Source organism: Antrostomus carolinensis, unplaced genomic scaffold (assembly GCF_000700745.2).
Source record: "Antrostomus carolinensis isolate BGI_N321 unplaced genomic scaffold, ASM70074v2 scaffold11833, whole genome shotgun sequence".
Lineage (NCBI taxonomy): Eukaryota > Metazoa > Chordata > Aves > Caprimulgiformes > Caprimulgidae > Antrostomus > Antrostomus carolinensis.
This window is the reverse complement of record NW_010304527.1, coordinates 28,194-48,030: the sequence shown is the minus strand read 5'-3', so window position 1 is coordinate 48,030 and position 19,837 is coordinate 28,194. Positions and strand designations below refer to the sequence as shown.

General features: G+C 35.1%; 1 protein-coding gene across 1 annotated transcript in view; it reads left to right on the top strand.

Annotated features, from left to right (window-relative positions):
- MICU3 (mitochondrial calcium uptake 3) overlaps window positions 1-19,837 on the top strand; it is a 41,865-nt gene that overhangs the window by 4,368 nt on the left and 17,660 nt on the right. The window contains exons 2-8 of the mRNA XM_029084150.1: window positions 288-319; window positions 1,131-1,209; window positions 6,250-6,297; window positions 7,486-7,568; window positions 11,649-11,720; window positions 13,097-13,135; window positions 16,406-16,501. Coding sequence (XP_028939983.1) covers window positions 288-319; window positions 1,131-1,209; window positions 6,250-6,297; window positions 7,486-7,568; window positions 11,649-11,720; window positions 13,097-13,135; window positions 16,406-16,501 — 449 coding nt within the window. The remainder of the gene's footprint in view (window positions 1-287; window positions 320-1,130; window positions 1,210-6,249; window positions 6,298-7,485; window positions 7,569-11,648; window positions 11,721-13,096; window positions 13,136-16,405; window positions 16,502-19,837) is intronic.

The window sequence follows — 19,837 nt, the reverse complement described above, 5'->3', positions numbered from 1 at the left end:
GGGAGGGTGTCTACCCAGCCCCTCTGGGCAGCCTGTTCCAGTGCTCTGTCGCCCTTACAGTAAAGAAGTTATTCCTTAAGTTTGTGTGGAGCTTCTGGTGTTCCAGTTTTTGCCCACTGCCCCTTGTCCTGTCACCAGCCACCACCAGAAAGAGCTTGGTCCCATCCATTTGGCCACCAATACGTCTTCCTTGGCTAGAAGACACAGTATATATGCAGTCTAATTTTTATGACACCACATTGGCATAACTAAATTCTGTGCATTCATAACTTTGTCTTTTGTTGCAGGTGCTAAAAAGTGGCGATCCCTTTCAAAACAGGTGGGCAATAATTCCTATGCTGTTTTATAACCATAGATTTTGATACAGTTACCTTCTTCCATAATGTAAACTTAGAGTCAGAGGAGAAATAAGGGAGTTTTTTAATCTTTATTTAAAAAAACCTTAAGTTTTGTCACTTCAGACTCAGCTGAATCCAGAATCTCAAAGATACTTGAGCAGCTGTCCCTGTTACGTTGGATTTACTGGCTTTCTCAAGCCTCTGTCAGTTCCTTCCTCAGCCCATATCTGAGTTTCTCTAGTGTCTAAGTGTAACAGGTGTATCCAGCGCTGCCAGAAATACTTATGCCACTCTCTACCTTTTGTAATGTTTAAGTACCTCTTTTTTTTAACATTTGTACAACTGCAAAAAACTATTTCACTGTATTTTAAGTAAAGTACATTCATATTAATAGGTTAAGTTTGCTTTAGTTCAGTTTGAGTGTTTTAAAAGAACAATTGCTTGGAGCTTGTATGAAAACCTTACTGAAATCCAGGGGGACTTATCCTTGGCTTCAATGAATATGAGCAGTAGTAAGTAATTTCAGCAACAAATATGTTACATGTCTCTCTCCAACTCTGCATACACATAGTATTCATACAGATGAGCAATTCTTGGAATAATTGTGTGTGCAAAATTTATGTATGTGCTTGAATACTTCCAAAGTCATTGTGGTAAGTTAAATTAACTGCTAGATTTGCATGCAGTTCCTTGTGTTTTATATTGATTTCCTAGCATTTACTCACAATCTGTTAATTACTTCATTAAATATTTAAATACATACTTTTATCTTTTTTAAATCTCATTTTTTAGGAACTGAATCAGATCCTTATGGAGACACCACCAGTTTGGAAAGGATCATCCAAACTTTTCCGTAATCTTAATGAGAAAGGTGAGGGATAAGAATTTATTTTCCTGAACCAAATTATCACTTGTGTTAATTTAATGTGGCTAAAGGTATGTACTTTAATATGAGTCACGTCTTCAAAAAGATAAGACAAGTTTGTTGCTTTCTACATTTTACAGCATGGAGAAGTTCCCTTTAGTCTCTGCAGTGGTTATTTTTAAAGACAGTAACAGTTTCTTTATATCACTGAATAAGCATTTTCTTCACAACGCGAAGAGACAGTTTCAGAAGTATATCCCTTTAAGATGAGGGCTTTGATAGCTTTTAAAACTCAAACTATTGGTAAAGGAAGAGGCAAGAGCCACTCCTGGTCTCCTCTTTTTTTTTCTTTCTTAATAAGCTCTATCACTTCAAAAACAAACAAATAAAAACCACAGGAAAAACCCCTGTGATGGCTTGTATACAAATGTTTAAGAGCTATTTAAGACATAAGAGCTCCAGTTCTGGAGCCCCCAATACAAGAGAGACATGGACCTGTTAGAACAAGTCCAGAAAAGTGCCACAAGAATGATCAGAGGGCTGGAGCACCTCTCCTTTGAGGACAGGCTGAGAGAGTTGGGGCTGTTCAGCCTGGAAAAGAGAAGGCTCCAGGGAGATCTTATAGCGGCCTTCCAGTACCTGAAGGGGCCTACAAGAAAGCTGGGGAGGGACTTTTCATAAGGGCAGTTAATGACAAAACAAGGGGAAGTGGCTTTAAACTGAAAGAGGGTAGGTTTAGATTAGATATTAGGAAGAAATTCTTCACTGTGAGGGTGGTCAGACACTGGAACAGGTTGCCCAAGGAAGTTATGGATGCCCCCTCCCTGGAAGCATTTAAGGCCAGGTTGGATGAGGCTTTGAGCAGCCTGGTCTAGTGGCAGGTGTCCCTGCTGGTGGCAGGGGGCTTGGAAGTAGATGATCTTTAAGGTCCCTTCCAACCCAAACCATTCTGTGATTCTATTTATGATAAATAATGATTCTATTTATGATAAATAATCTATATATTCCGTTACTTAGATTCAGAATGACAAAGGTCTGGTGGGGCATTTTTAATATTTTTAAAAGCCGACACAGGTACTTGCTATAAAATAAAGATACTATGAATGTTTAAAATAAGCATGCTAGCAACAAAATTCCAATCAAACGTGTGCATGTAATTGATGAATCCAATTCAAATACAGGTCAAATTTATTAAAGGAGTAAGGATGCATCTGGTCTCACGGGAGGGTCCCGGGCTCAAATGTCTAGTACATGGAGGCACTCACTCTTTACCCCCAGTCTGCAACCAGAACTCCAGAGAGGCAGGAAGTGGCACATCTTTGCCCTGTATTTCCTTGTATTTCATTGCTCTAGGATGCTCTCTATATAGTCAGAACAGCTGACTTCTGAAATATTAATTACATAAAAATTCAGCTTCAGAATCTGTTAAATCAATACATTATCAGTTTGAAAAAAAAATCTGGTTGTTGTTTATTAGGTCTGTCACAAATTGTCTGCAACATGTGTGTTCTTGATTCAACAATATCTTATTCCAGTTTTCTGCCAGTGAAATTTTACAGAAGTTGATGGAATTAAGAGGTCGCAAAACTGGCATAATAAGCTGGTAGAATTAGTAATAAACTTTAGCATTTGCATCGCTTTTCAGCATGCTTTACAAAAAAGTGAGTTCTGTTATCCCATTGTATAGGTAATGTAAGAAAAGATGATAGGTCTTATGACTGATAAGGTCATTCAGTAAGCCGGTGAAAGGAATGAGAATAGAATTCAGGTCTCCTAGTTTAGTGTTTATTTTATTATGTTATATTCATGACATGAAAACTTCAAGATTAGTTTACTCATTTTCTTTAAAACATGCACATTTTAATATGAAGCAAGTAGCTAAAGTCTGTGTCCGCTTATTTTGTTATCAGTTCATTTAAATCAGATGAACGACATAGATCTATGCCAGTTGTCCTTAAGTTTTATTTTTGTTTTACCCCTGAGTGACCTCCCTCTCTTCTTTCTGATATTAGTGTAGGCTTTTCTTTCTGTTCAATCGAAATTTCAGAGCCTCTATCCCATAACAATTAGAGCAGTCAGCCAGAACTATCTGTCTACAGCTACAATATACCAGTACAAACAAAAGGAGAGAACACTTTCAAGGCCTTTTATATTGCTGTCTTCATACCTGTGATGGACTACTTGACAATTGCACTTTCTTACTCTGTTTTACAACAAAGAAGGTGTCTTCAAACAAACAAAAATACATATTTACCTTTATTGACTGGCTATTAAAGAACGTTTTACATCACTGAATGAAAACCTTTGAAGTATCTGATTTCTTGATAGCTGCTTGTCCAAACAGATTCAAGCAGGCCTTTGAAAACTAATTTCTGCAAGCTGCTGGATTAAATCAAGAAAATTAAGCATAGAGCATGTGTTACTTAAATGTCTGCATCTAATCTTTGCTAATCTTCAGTGTGGAGATATGTGTAAATTGAGGAAAAGAGTAGGTGGTATTAGAAATAATTAGTAGCCTTCCTAACTAGATCTACTAGCCGTAGTAAAATCTTGGTTCTGAAGACTTAAATTTGCTTTTGGATCAGAAGGTGGGAAAATATCTTTTTTTTTCCCATGAATGGAATGGAAACTGGCAGGGCAACATTTCAGCTGGTAAAGGTTGAGGGTTTTAGTGATTCTTTCTGGTATGTGATTTGGTTCCAAATACAATTTAGTTAACTGACTTTCTTTTTTATTAGCTTTGTATTCCTGTGATATCTGTGGAGATCTCTGTGGTTGGTTATTTTTTCTTTTATGTTTGAGCATAGGAGACCTGATTCTCATGAAAGTGCTCTTCTTTCAGGACAATTGGCTGTTAGGAAGGAGTACTGTCTGATTGAAGGTTTGGTGAGGCATTTGGACATTGGACAGATCCAAGAGAAATATAGCTGAGATTTTCATATCTCAGTTATTCAAGAGAACAGAAAGTCCCTCCTGAGTATTATTTCAGGACAGAATTAATTTAGAACTTTTTGTGCTGTAAATATTAGTAGAAAATGCCAGTTTCTTACTTTAGCGGTGTTGTAAGTGCTGATGTTAAATGTGTTCGATAATTTTAAAATCCACATTAATGACACAATGTTTTGACTTTTAATTCTATAGATTTTTCAGTGAAAAAAAATTCAGATTACTATTTAGATAGTTTGTAACATACTCAGGTAAGTCAGATTTTAAAAGATATGTAAACATCCAAAGATGTGGCTGTTTTTAGAAAAACTCTTGCACCTGACTTGGACTGAAATCAAGGAGACAGCCAGTAACTTTTGAAAATCTCAGCTGATAGACATCTTTACTCTCAGGGATCTAAATACTTTTTTTTTCACTCTTTTGAAATATTTTAATATTGTGGACTGACTTAACACTTTTGGTGTTGGAGGACAGGCAAAATCAATTGGTTAGAAATCAGGAACTAGTTTTGCTAGTTCAGCCTCAAAGATCCTTAGAGCTAAGGGCTTTTGGGAGAACTGCAAGTCATTATTTTCAGTTCTTACTGAACTGTAAGATGCTTCTCTTTGTTGGGACTTTGAGTGTTCTGCAAGGTTATCTCTTTACACCAGAGCTAGAAAAGCAGAAGTACAGCTTATGGTACCGGACATGCTATTTGGATATTGACTTCATCTCTAACTTAAATTTTGCCTTAATCACTTCTGAAGAGAAAAGGAAGTGCCGTCCCACACTGTGATTGCCTTTTGATATCTAACAAAAGATGAAAACCTTAGAATGTATTCCTTACAGATCTTCTGAATGTAGGACTGATAGTACAAATGTCTCTAACAGACTTTAAAAATATTTGCCAAAATTTACACTTTAATTTAGTAAAAGTTTTAATATACATTTCAGATTATTATTATAAAAATGTGCATATAAAGACAACTCAAAAGCCCAAATCTATGCTTTCATAAGTAACATGAGGCCAAGTTTTCAATTAATGTAGGGCATGCATTTACAAAGCATGTATTAAAGTCAAGAATCATAGAATCATGGAATGGTTTGGGTTGGAAGGGACCTTAAAGATTGTCCACTTCCAAGCCCCCTGCCATGAGTAGGAACACCTTCTACTAGACCAGGTCGCTCAAAGCCTCATCCAACCTGGCCTTAAACACTTCCAGGGAGGGGGCATCCACAGCTTCTCTGGGCAACCTGTTCCAGTGTCTGACCACCCTCACAGTGAAGAATTTCTTCCTAATATCTAATCTAAACCTGCCCTCTTTCAGCTTAAACCCATTACCCCTTGTTCTGTCACTACCTGCCCTTATAAAAAGTCCCTCCCCAGCTTTCTTGTAGGCCCCCTTCAGGAACTGGGAGGCCGCTATAAGATCTCCCCAAAGCCTTCTCTTTTCCAGGCTGAACAGCCCCAACTCTCTCAGCCTGTTCTCAAAGGAGAGGTGCTCCAGCCCTGGGATCATCCTTGTGGCCTCTTCTGGACTCGTTCTAACAGGTCCATGTCTTTCTTGTGATGGGGGCTCCAGAACTGGACACAGTATGCCAGGTGGGGCCTTACGAGAGCGGAGTACAGGGAAAGAATCACCTGCCTTGACCTGCTGACCATGCTAAAAAACTGTATTTAAATGGTACATATCAGAAGGGAGCACTATTAATGTTCTCAGAGTAAATGTGCTCAAACTGCTAGAGAGTGTTGTTTTGAATAATTGGTGGTGTTTTCAGAATGAAAGTTGAATAAATCATTTATATTAGCTTCTAAGAATCTCGACAGCTTCTGTTTAATGAGCCATTCTCCACTGACTGTAGTTGTTTGCCATATTTAATGTATTCCTCCCCTAAAATACTCAAAAACAAACTCAAACAAAAAAACCTCACCCCATAGATCAATATTTTAGACAAATAACTCATTGACTAGGTTGAATACAGTCACATGCACACAAGTATGAATATGTATATGCACTTGTACAAAAATTTTTCTTCATATAGATGGACTTAATATTTTCAAGTTTAGGATGTGAAGACAAGGTGAAACCATATGACATCACTTTTTTTTTTTGTCCTCAGGTGTGATATCTTACACAGAATATTTATTCCTCTTATGTATTTTAACAAGTAAGTATTTTTGAATGAAAAAAAACCCCAAATCTTCCTTCCAAATTTTTAGGCTCTGAATGTATTGCTGTATGTTACAATACCTTTTTTTTCTTTTTTTCCTCTTTCCTGCATATCCCAATATGGTGAAAAATGTATCATGCATCTCTGTGTCCTTTTGAACCTCTCCTGCCCTACTGGAATCTTGTTTTATGCTTTATTTCAGTATTTATTATTTAGAACACCTTTTACTGGCTGTTGAGAAAGTTGAACCATATACTCCAGCTAAGAGGTTAAATGTATTTTCTTCTTTGAAATTCCTACAAAATTTCTAGCTGAATTTACTGAAGTTCATAAAGGACACTGAATTATTATTACTGGTTTGCTTCACCTATTAGTGCATAATGGATTACATCAGTGAGACAGTGATAAAATATAAAGTATAAAATCTGTAAAACTAAAGTAAATGAAAACACTAACAAAACTGAATACTTATTCTTCCAGCACCCATAAAAACAAAGTAGAAGAACTTACAGTTACAGTAAACTAAGCCTGATACAGATTTTGTTTTGATATTTTAAGAGGTGTTTTTTTGGGAAGGAGCAATGTGTTTTACTTGTCTTTCATTTGTGTGTAATTCAAACATTTCTATTGGATTCTTTAAGGTTTTTTTCAGACATAAACTGGATTCTTATGAATTGGAGCAGGAATTTGACCCTGAACCCTTACAATTCATAAGTGCTGGATTGATGTACATTCTTCCATCATTTCTTTGTTATCTGGACTAACTTTAGGCCATGTATCTTTTTTGCAAAACTTTTAAAAGTGTCTTTTAGAACACTGTGTTTTCATAGAAAATTTGTTTTCTACAAGTTTGTGTTTTGTAACATAAAATGAACTCTAGTTATGAACTAACACTCTTAACTAGCCAACCAGCCATTACTGTGAGATATTTTTCTTGGATATTTCATGTTCTATTTCTGTTGTCTATTTCCCCTGATCTGTGGATCCCTGAGCATGCCTTCTGTTTTCATAACATGGATTATATTGCTTTACAGATGTTACAATTTACTGTGTATACAAATGTATTAATTTAAATTAGTTGAGGATATGGCTTTTATAACAGACACCAAATAATTACTTAGAGTTATATTTGCTTTCTTTCCAAGCAAATAAATGATTGAATTGATTCAGGGATTTTTTTGGCAGAGCCACATGCCGGTTTTAGGATCGCTTTCAACATGTTTGATACTGATGGCAATGAGATGGTCGACAAAAAGGAATTCTTAGTGGTACGTATATTTTCAGTCTGAATATTTTTATGTAATCTTGAATTTCATTTTTTTTTGCCTGGATTGAGACTCATGAGGATGTCAATAATCATGAGAACATGAGCTATTCTTCACCGAATGTCATTGTTTATTTTCCTTATTTAATGTAAATAGTAAATGTAATGTAAATTTTAGATAGAAGCTCATTACATTGCATGAGTGTGTTGTATGTAATGATTTTTGAAGCTTAATTCCAGTTTTTATTCTGGATCTTTTTAATTGCTGCTACATTCACAGATAATTAGGCTACTAAAATAATAGTTCTGTATCAACAGTCAAGAGAATTATTTAATTGCCATAATGATGGAGGGAATTGTGAAGGAATCTTTTCCTGGGAGACTGTCATTCATTCTGCTTGTAATCCCAGGTGACCTGAAAACATTGACTGACATAATGTGACACTATCATCTGTTTTGGACAGATACATCTAGTTCAGCCCATGAAATCCATATGCTGAAGCAATTTTCTAAGCTGGGGTTCAGTGACTTCTTTTTAAGGAGAATATTCCTGATAGCAAAATTTACTTTGAGCTTAATAATTTTCATGCACTTTGGAACAGTTGGCAGGACATCTAGAACTTGGCAGTATTTTTGTTGCATCCAAGGTCTTGTTATATTACAAATCTGAATTACAGTATTTTTCAAACTAGAGCTTTACTCAGTTTATTGCTTGGAAAAAGCAGTTCTGCAAATTCTTCTTACTAATTATTTAAGCAGAAAGTTGATTTTTCTGGTTAGAAATTTAAACAGTTCTAAAAGGTCCAGACTTTGAAAGCAAAATTAGCTTATTTCACATGTCATTGAGATATATGCTTTAAGAAGAATTTGGCATTTGAGAGAAAATCTTCAAAAAATTTTAAATCATCCAATATGTTTTGATTTTGATCATGATAAATGTGATAATTGCATCTTAAAATTTGAATGCTTCATCAGTTTTCGGGCGATAGGACTCACTAAGTACAAGAGAATGATGATTGCACTGACACGTAGAAGATTTTAAAAGCCTTGGAACAAGAGGGCTATTTCAGATTTATGTTCATTTCATTTCATTTCATTTTCTGATTTTAAAAGAAATGGGAGGAATAATTAATGCTATTCTGAATGAATGTCAGTGATGAAGTAAAAAAATTGATCATTTTTTAAAAAAATCACGAAATGCAGAAGATTGCCCAGTCAACTTTAGGGCTTCTGATTTTACAATGACTACGTGGCTTCATGTTAACAAACTGCACAATACAGTATAAATCAGTTTTCTAAATTCTAGCAAACATCGGATTAATTGGCCAAAGGGAAAATAGAAGAAGAACAAAAGAAAAAAAAAGTCTTTCATGATTCAGTGTGGTGAAATAGACTGACAGCTGGCTTCCATTACAACAGCTAAGTGGGAGGAAATTGAAGCAGAAGGCTTTGTCTTTCAGAATCTGATGCTGAAAATGAAATCAAATAAGTATATAAGGCCGGAAGCAAGGCCAACATTCAACTACAGATATTGCATCTTTCTTTCTAACTATGTTTTTATAGCCCTCTTCACATCCTGCTTTTTATTTGTTCTCTGTCATCGTCCCCGGTAAAAATTTCTCCTTCTCATGTTTTTTCTGTTACCAGACTTGGTGGATAGAAGAAAGAAACTAGAATTTTTAATCATTAGATATACTGTTCTCTACCTATTACTGTTTTCAACAAATTTGTATAGTTTAAATGTGACCCTAACTCTGCTTGATCACTGTGTCAGTGACCCATGAAAACTTAGATCAAAACCCATAAGTCAGAATGCTAGATCTGAAGTGAGAAAGACTAAAATAGAAGGTAGGTAGATAGATAATGTCTGTATAAGTAAAAGTAAATATGAAAATAAAAGTTGATTTAGTGATGCTGCAGCTGTGATAGACCTGGCCCTAGAACATACATTTGGCATCGGTACTCACCTTGCTTGGGTGTGCATCATCTCCTGTGTGCCTGGAAGCAGGAGACTGTAAGAGTTGCCATTTGAACTATATCCAGCAAAAATACTTCTCCATTGATTACAGTCAGGTGTCATAAAATTGGAAGTATAGTTAACACTGTTCAGTTTTGCAAATAAAGAGACTTTGAAGAGATCGTTGTAGGGATCACGTTATGTGATTCTTGAAGAATACATATAGTGAGGAGTTGAAAAATACTTTATTTTTTTGATAACAGCTTTAGTGTTTTTGTAAACTAATTCCATAGTGTTTGTCCTTTCTTCTTTGCTTATGTCACAGGGCTGAGGTCAGGGAACAGAAGGATTGTGTTGCCTTGTTACAGGAGATCTTGGTTTTGCTGCTTTCAGCAGTGACTCTCATTATCCTGTTTCAAACAATGTTCTTATGAAAGTACTCCTAGATCCTTTTTGCATTCACTTTTCTACTCACTGGTATCCTATAGCACTCCTTCTGAACAAAAGATCCATTTCCAGAAGTTTAGCAAGTGCTTTAATGATGAATGCAACAGAATCCTACTCCCTTTGCCTCTGTGGCAGGGTAAATATATCCAAGGATGCATTGCTTTTTGCCAATCTTTTTTGGTTTTTCAATTACTGCCACTCTTCTCTCCTACTTGATGGGTTGTCATTCTGCTTTTCATGAGGTATTTTCTTTCTACTTCTCTCTCTTCATTTACCTTTCTTCTTTTGACAGTTTTGGGTTGCAAACTGTGTAATACTCTAGACTGTCCAGCTAAATGTCCTATCATGACTCTTTCCTTATCAGCATAGCTTACAGTAATTTGTGCGTGTAGGTTTGCAAAAAATTAGAAAAAACGTACCAAGATCGGTAAGTTAATTTCATAGTCCAGCGTAGATACACACAATATTGTGGTCTGTATTTAGGCAATTCCAGAACACACTTTAACATTGCAATCCCTGGGGAGCTCTGTCTGTGTGTCAAAAAAAAACAAAAACCTGAGTATCAGGTTTTTATCAGACTTCTAGTGGCTAAAATTGGGTCTTTAAAATCACTGCCACAATTGTGTCTCTATGACATGATGTTTGGTTCTGAAAATACCATATTCTAGATAGGACAAATTTGTCACACATAGTGTTTATTCTTTTTCCAGCCCACTCTGAGATTAGCAAATGCTACAAGTGGCACTACAGTATTTTCACATGCAGTTTTTGAAAAGCTGAAGTTCACTGGTTGAGATATAGATGGCATCATAGTTAATACTGCTCCCTTTTCCTATGAAAAGTAAACACTGTGACACTTTTTTCTAATAGTTTGGGAATATTAGTAAGTACTACTAGAAATGAAATAAAAATATCTAAATAAAACAGATACTTTACGAAGAAAGATAAGTACAGAACAGTTCTTACTCTGAACACTTCATAATTTCAAAAAATACATATGCTCAAGAATCTGTATGTTTTAAATCATGTATTTGAGGTTTTCTCAGAAGTCATGTTTAAAGCTTTTAATGTAGAGAAAGTTGTGAAAGGGGTATTTTACAAGACCTGAAGGTATTCTTTGAACAGACTTGAAAAAAAAGGGTACTTGATAAATTACTCTTGAGTAGTAGTTTGTTGCTGCTGAAGGGGAATGTTTCACCCCCACCAGGTGTTTCCACCCCTCCCTTGTGCCAGCAGGAGTAACAACTGATCTGGTTGGAAACTAACAATATGAAAAAAGATTGATCCCTCTGACAACATAGCCACACAGATACTAATTAGTACCCAACAAGAAAAGATGTGCCTAGAGGTGGTGAAAAAGTCTGGAACTCCCCTTTTTTGTATAGCCTAGATTGGATAAACTGTAAAGGTAAATATGATGCTTTTAGTATTTTGCTCACAAATAGAATTATTAGCCTTGCTTTGTCGAAAAAATATTTCCTTTTTCCTTTCTATGTGATGGTTAAGGTCATAGAAGGAACGTGAAGGCATTCATATGAACAATAAGGCATCATTTAAACATTGATATTTTAGTAAAGGACTACATTTTAATACGATTTGCAGTGTTTTGCACAGCGAATGATTGTTATGTATGTGAAATAGCCTGAAAATTAAATAAGAACAAAATGGTTTGTTTTTTAGCTACAAGAGATTTTCAGGAAAAAAAATGAGAAGAGAGAAAGAAAAGGAGATGAAGAAAAACGTGCAATGCTGGTAAGTAAAATTAGAATACTTGCAGCTGGTAGTTCATTTGTTTTCTTTGGTATAGGACAAAATTATGTGTGTGTATATTTCACTAATAACTTTCAGGTTTTTTTAAACAATAAATTCATGTAATTAAAAGAATATGTATAACTTTATACGTAGAAAAAAACAGTATTTAGCCTAAACTGAAGTTACTGAAAAAAAAAAAAAAAAGTGATCTGTAGAAAGAAAAAATTAGTGTTTAAATACTTTATTACATATTATGACAGTAGCATTGATTCCATTTGGAGCCTGTAAGTCTAGGAAAAACTAAATAGTAATGACCCAGTGTTACTGTCTATAAGACTCAGAGATCTCAGCGACAAGACCAAACTATACTCCTGCTTTCATAACTAACTGAAGCTGTTCATGTAGACATACCAATCCCAATGTTTGTTATTAACATAGCAGTTTTAAAATAGCTGATTAAATGTTACAAGTGAACTTAGAATTTATATTCACATTTATTTTTTTTATAAAATACTAAATATTGCTTATGACCATTGCAAAATGGTTTTAGTTTATTCTATTATCTGAATAGGTTTTAGTGGAATATTGAATACTCATTCTTATATAATGTCAAATTTGCATTTCTTGTGTTCATAAGAAAGGTAAGTCAGAAAGAGACAAGTCTGTGGTGGTTTGTCTGGAGGATGGCAGCAGCAGCAGGAACTTATTTTACTGTTGGACAAGTAAAAATCAGGGACAAGTCTTTGTCAAGCCCACAGCAGAAAAAAAAATGTTCATTTGCGATTTGCATATTTACAGCAAAAATTCCTTATTATAAGAAACGTTTTGATATATATGCAAAGCTTCTCATAGTGCCCTTTATCCTTTTGGGACCATAGGTGTTTGATCTCAAATCCTTGTCTCTGAAACCATAGGAAGTTTGAATTTCAAGAATTAATACTTTTTAAACCTTCCCTGAGCATAAAAAAGGGATCTTTTCTTCCCACCCAGAGAGACCTATCATTCTCAACTTTTTAAAACTGTGGGTCAGTTGTTGAATCTCTCACACACTGTTTATTCTGAACAAAGGAAACTTACACCCAAAGGAAGGACTTTTGGAAAAAGTAAAGATTGCAAAATGGAACATTTCTCCTGAGACTAATCTCTGCAACTCTGTACTTCTCTTTTGAAAAACTGAAGAATGAGATTGAAGATAAACTATTTTTTTCTTCACTGTCACTTTAAAAACAAAAAAACCAAATGAAACAAAAAAAATCTAATAATATGTAAAATAAAGATTTGCTTGTCTTAACCTATTCTGTTGTCTTTTTCCCCCCTCCTTTTGGCTTCATTCTGACATGTGATACTTGGCTTGGCCCGTTTTTGCTGTATGTCAGCATCTTCAACTTTACGGATATCATACTTCTACTAACAGTGTATGTACTCTAATTATTTTCGGTTTATGCAGTCTTCACCGGTGAAGTGAAATAATATGCTATAAGAAAATTTACTATATTTATCTTTTTCATCAAGTAAATTACTTCTGCTTATCAGCAAAAATGTGATGGATCTTTACTTTCATAAAAGATTGTACATGCTTGTTGCATGCATTCTGAAACAGGCAAGCCTACCAGGAGGAAAAGTTGCTCTCTTTGTTTATATAAAATGAAGGAAATAATATTTTTAAGGGAAAGGACAAAATATATCTTAAGAAATTATAGACTTGGTTTTGATTAATGTATGTAAATTAAGTCAAGCTGCATGAGTTATTTGATCCAGGTCTGTCTTGTCTCCTTGTGTATAATGTGAAGTAATAATTAGTCAAATGAATCCCTCATGTCTTTGTCATCCCCCCACCCCCTGCAAAAAAAAGAAACCAGAAGAGAGCTGTTGGATCTTTGTGCTTCACTCACAGAACAAATAGATAAAAACTTTCCGTGCTGAACTAGAATAGGATTTTACACAAAATAGTCCATGTATTATATAGGTGACAGTAAACTTATTTTCAATCATTTTTTAAGAGTGGGAGAGAGAATCAGCAAAAGAGAGATCTGGGGTTTTTGATGTCTTCATCATGACCTGATTAATTTTTGGATCACAGCAGAAGTAAAACTGTTTCAAAAAAAGATTGATTTTATGTTAAAATAGAAGAATTAAACTTGGTTTTGTGTGATTATTGTGATATTCAAAGTGAGGGGAGGTATCCTATGAGAATTAGATGACTAGTGAAATTCCAGTTTTAAAGTCTATTTCTTTATATAATCATTCTCAGGAATGCACAGATTTATTTCCTGTGAAGTTAGCATATACAATTAGGGCAATATGCAGGAAGGAAGTCTGTTGAATGAAAGGTGCAGTGACATGATATAGATGCTGCAGTGTTGTGAGAATAATGTAGTAGGAAATAAGAGGCCTTATGATTCAATGAATTTTAGATCAGGCTTTACTGCAGTGGAAGATGCTGTACAGTGGATGACATACTCCTTTTCTGCCTCCTATGTTAAACTGAAACCAAACTAGTTAGGCTTTCCTTCTCATACAATAATTTTCAAGTTTAGTAAAAAAATCTCCTTTTAGACTCCAGGCATATCCAGACTCTTTGATGATACTCAGGTGTGCACCTTCTTTTTCTGCCTTCTGACTACCTGGATGGAGATCTCCATGCAAAGGAGACTGAGATGTATAGGAATTCACAGTATCTGACAAATCCCCTACCCCAGAAAACTGATACTTTAGGTTTTCTATTTTTCCTACTGAAACAGGAAGTGTAGCAGCCTTTTCAGTTTCCCTTGATGCCCTGGCGGGTTTTAAGATACTCCAGACCAAGGAGATGGAGCCCTAAAATGTCTGGCATAGTCCAAAGTGCTGTGCTGGGCCCTTCTCCTCACTTTATCTGTCAAAACAGTTCTAATTTTTTGAGAAGTGTCAAGGTCTATAAGCCATATAGTGCACAGGGGGATGTTTTAAATGGGTTAAATATTTTTGTGTTTTCATTTGCATAGATAATTCTCTGAAGTCATGTTCTGGTGCATACTGCAGTTGTGTGTTAAGGCTACTTCAGCATGTAATGCATGTGTGCACTCACTAGCCAAATGGCAACCAGAACGTAATAGTTATGATGAGTTGCATGTAATGAAGATTAAATGTGCATGCTCAGAACTACTAATTCCATTGGCTAAAGTAAATCTCTAGTAAAAGAACAATTTCAGTGAATACTTAAAATAAATAGTTACAAGGTTGTATGCGTAAGAGAATGAGGTGTTGTTCATTCACATGACCCAGTAAACATCAAAGGGGTAAATAAATGTAAGAGTGAAACCTCTAAGGCCCTAATCCTGTACACACTGAAGTAAACAAATTTATTTGGCTTAGCAGTTTAGGACTGAATGGAGTTATATATGAGAATACTGTAGCCACAACATAGGAATTCTTGCTCCCTAATAAGCGAAAGATAAAACCAGAATTTTTCAAAAAGGGAACAAAAGTATAATATGCATGAAGCATGGATATAATTCCTGGTAGTTTGTGGTGTTTCTTTGCTGACAGTTTCTCTGATGACAGAAGGAGCTGAGTTGAATTGGTTAGTAGAGGAAATATGTAATAGAACTTGCAGAAGCAGTACATACAATGTGTTAACATAATGTAGAATACATAGAGACAGTAAACCTTAAACTCTGTACAGTATTCTTTATGACAACAGTGTGATTTACACATCACACAGTAGCATAAATCTTCTAAGAGAACAGTACGTGGTGAGTAAAAAAAAAATGGTTTTCATTTGTAGTTAGAAGATTAAACTCCTTCTGTCTTTGTCTTGCCTGTCCAGATGGACCTGAGTGGGGAGCTGTGAAAGCAGATCTAGTTTAGATTAACTTGTGGAGAAGAGAATATTCATGCAGTTGCAGTAGCCCTAACAAAGTTCAAATAGCCTTCTGCTGTCTTTAGGATGACCTTCCCTAGATTCTTTGGGCCAAAGAAAGGGAAATTTATTGCATAGATTTTCCACGATTAATTGCAAGATAAAGGAAGGCCTGTTTTAATCAGGGAAGATTTTTCAGGCCTCCAAAAATGAAACATTTCAGAGCAAAAAGTTAAGTATATTTTCCTTGGAGAGATTAAACACTTATTTTCTGTTTAAACAAGGTAAGTTTGATAATCAGACATGCATAATGTCTTCTTGATAAGTATGTTACAGTTGAAGTTGGACTTACTAGGCCTGGTTTTTGCATTTGTTTATTGGTGCAAGGATGCCATCCTGATTATTGGGTGAAATTAATTTTATATAACTAGTTGTATGGTGGTATACTCATTTTGACCAATGAGAAAACGAATTTCATAGGTATACAAATTAATATTTTGTTGTCAGAACAGAATTGTTAGACAAAACAATAGCAAAATACAGCAGTTTAGATGGACGTTTTCACATGTACTTTTAATAAATATTTCCACTTTACGCTTTTTCTAATTTATTTTGTTTGGGAAAGTGGAGTCTGGTGGTACTTTTGGCACAGAGAAGTTATGAGTAATAAGCAAATAGCTGTAATAGACCAGTGTTTCTTTCATTTACACAGTGTCATGTAACTGGGTAGAAATTTATGTAGAAGCAAAAGAATCAAGCCATGTTGGAAAAGATTTTAAAGTCTCTTAAGTGGTTGTTTTATTGTTCTTTGGTTTTCAAACAATTGTGCTTCTTGAAACTTCTGCAGGTTCTTAAAACAGAAGGAGAGGACCTTGTGCCCAGAAGCTATTGGGATACTCTGAGACGTAGCACAAGCCAAGCACTCTTTTCGGACCTTGCGGAGGTATAAGACAACCTCTGTCTCTGGTCCATAAACAGACTGTTATTTTATTTATTTCTATCCTGATTATTTTCCTATTTTATGCACTTTGTTTCTTCTCTTTCTTTTAATTACTAAAAAAAAAAAAACCCCGAAAGTTCTCAGATTAAATGGGTTCGGTTCTGTGCAGTGCAATATTTAAAAGTTATAATTTCCAAGTAAAAGCAAAGTTACCTTTTGAAAGAGTTGGAAGATCAAGTCCTCTTCAATCCTAACTGTAAGAAGCATTTTCTAACACCAGTAGTGACAATATTTCACAGTTAGAGAAGTAATGCAGGAAACCTTTGTCATTTAGGCTTAGTCCAGTGATATGACAACTTTAATGAGAGTTGCAGCACTTTAAGCTTTTAATCTTTAGGTCCTCAGTGTGCTTTTTATGTATGTTATCACAGCTTATCTTCACAAAATCAGTATCACTGAAAGATTGTTTTAATTGTTGGATGAGACCAGGAATGTTTTAAGGTAGCCAAAACATTAGTTAGTCTTATTTTAATATTACACAATCATTGTGGAGGACTAGCAATATCACTGAGCTGTCAAATTAGTTTCCATAGTTCTTGAAATTCTAATAAGATTCTTATTTCATGATCTGCTTTCAGATAATTGAGTAAGGCATTTTATTTGTATTGATCATTTAAGAGGGTCAGAAAACTAGATTATTTAGGCTTTTCTGTGCCCCATCCAGTGAGGGTGATTGCTCTGCTGCTTGTGGCATTAAAGGACATACAGCAACTCCCCACTGACTGATCTCAAGTCCCATACTTCGTAAGCAGGATCATAATGAGAAAAGAACAAGGAACTGAAATGGACCTCGAGGGTAAAACAGTCTTTTTCTTTGCTTCATAAGCAATGTGTGCTCCATGTTAAAAGTAATTAGTGTTTTGTCCCTGCTGTTCCTCTGCAGAAGCTATTGAATAACCTGAGGACTTGGATGGACTTTTTCTAATTTCCAGGCTAAATTTACTCATAGTCCCTTGATACCAGTCTGTTGTCCTTTAATTTTCATAGGGCTTTTTCTTCTGAGGTGTTTATCTTCTTACTCATGGTTGTGTTTATAAATTCAGCCCTCAGTTTTAATTGTCATAAGTGAAAGACAACAAGGTTTTTGATTTTTCTCCTAAGGTAGAAGCTACATTTCCCAGGTATCAAATAGGCCTTCTCTGTACCTCTGTCAGCTTGAGTTCATTTGCCTTTGAAAAAAAACAAAATGTAGCATTACAGAATTGAGTTTTATTCCAGCATTTGTTGCAATATTCAAAGTAATGCATTCATAGTAATCTTGCAATAAAGCAGTATACCCAGCCTTTCTTTCCTTTTAAATTGATGAACTCCTGAACTATTAGTCTATAGTTTATTAATATTAGTCCTTATTTATTCCACCAGATTTTAAAACCCAGAATATCAATGTTCTTGTCTAGTCAGCCAAGGGAGACATAGAGGGGAGAGAGGACCACTCTTTTCATTGACTATTTAAGGAGCTTGGGACACTGAGTTTTCTGAATTCACTGTCTTCCTAATCTGCAGTTAGCTGGTGTGAATTCAGTCCCAAGTGTAGAGGGACTTAGGTTTGGTAATCTCTACACACCTTTAATTTTAAGAGAGAGAGGTTTTTTACATCTGATTCCTCAGACTAATATCTGTAACTACAATGTAATTGAAGCTTAACAGCAACTATACTAAATATTGATTTAAATTATCTACAAAATATATAAAAAGTCTCTCTGCTCACTTGTAAATAATTTTGTGAAGAAAGATAATGTCCTGCATTCGCTCCCTGACAATATCCCACTTCTCACTGTAATAATCTTTGTCTTGCCTGTGTTAAGTCTGAGCCTGCTGGCTTTCATCCGTATTCTTATCTCTCTCAGGTACTCTCACATCTGAATAATATTATAGCCATCTGTACTAAGAAAGTGGCATAAAGCTAGGTGACACTGGAGTATGTGTTTTTTCATAGCCTTTTGAGAAGGCCTTGTGTGAGTTGTAAAGGAGAGTAAATAAGGTTCATTATTGTGGAAATCAACTTACAAGGTCTCTTTGGGGGGAAAAGTTGTTATCATCGCACCCAGTTTCTTTCTAGGACAGTTTGCAGAACTGTTTCTGCTATTCCTAATTTACCTTTCTGTTGCCGGTTATCACTGAATTCAGTTTATGGGTTTATTCTTAAATTACTAAATGAAACTGGAAATCAGTAGATTTATTATCACTATTGAAAAATCAAGGACTTGCAGGAAGAGAACTGTCTATTAATTCAAAGCATGATATGCATACTTTGTTCTCAGAATGTGTTGTTAAAAGTGGAGCATCACTCATGAGTGTAACTTACTTTTAGTCAATCCTCTTTAATCAAAAGCTTGAAATTAGTTTTGCAGAATATAAAAAGAAATAGGAATACTGCTCTTCAGGTTAGGAAATTAAGAGGAAAAGATGTTGCCATTATGCAGCAAGCCAGTAATGTGACTGAAATACTTGTCTCTCCTATTTGTCTCTTTACCTGTATTTGTATTACTGTTAGTGTAAAGGTAAAGATAAACAAGGCAGAGTTTTATTTTTAAAATTACTACAAAATATATTAAACAAAAAGTGGCTCGTATTTGTATATATGGAAACAGGTGTGGTGATTTCATTTTCACTGATCTACAACACAGTTCATTTTATTATGAACAGTAAATAATAGTTTTAAATTATTAAGGCTTTTGTTTTTATTCTCACCCCTTAAGAGAGAGAATTTATTTAATGCTACCAGTGCAGAAGGAGCATGGGAATAGTTTCAGTTGCCTTCAATTCTGCAGAGAAACATACTGGGTTGAGTTTCTGGGGTGAGGTTTATGTTCAGGTTTTTTTTTCAGTTAGTGAGGCTGACCAAATGGGAATTGTGAAAACACACACAGATTGTATTTTTTAATGGTTCTTTAGCTCTGAGTGAATGCAACCTAAGTCTAAGGTTTTGAAATGTTTTTGCAAGATGAAAGGCCATAATTTAACATTTGATATCTTTTCAGTGTACTTGAGGGAAATTGTTTGAATATGCTTAGGGATTTAATTGCTTAAAAGACATAAGAAATCAGGGTATCTGCATTTCAGTATATTGTGTCCTGTAGTGGAGGATAACAATATTAAAAGACAAATAGTGATTACTTTTCTGAATTAGTTTGCTCACTTGAAGAGCAGAGCTGCCTTAATTGAAGGACATGAAATATCTCTCTACCTATATATACACTATGTCATCTTATTTCTCCCCGGAGAAGAATATGAGAATAAAAGAGGAAGCTAGAGTACATGAAATACAATCTTGAGAAT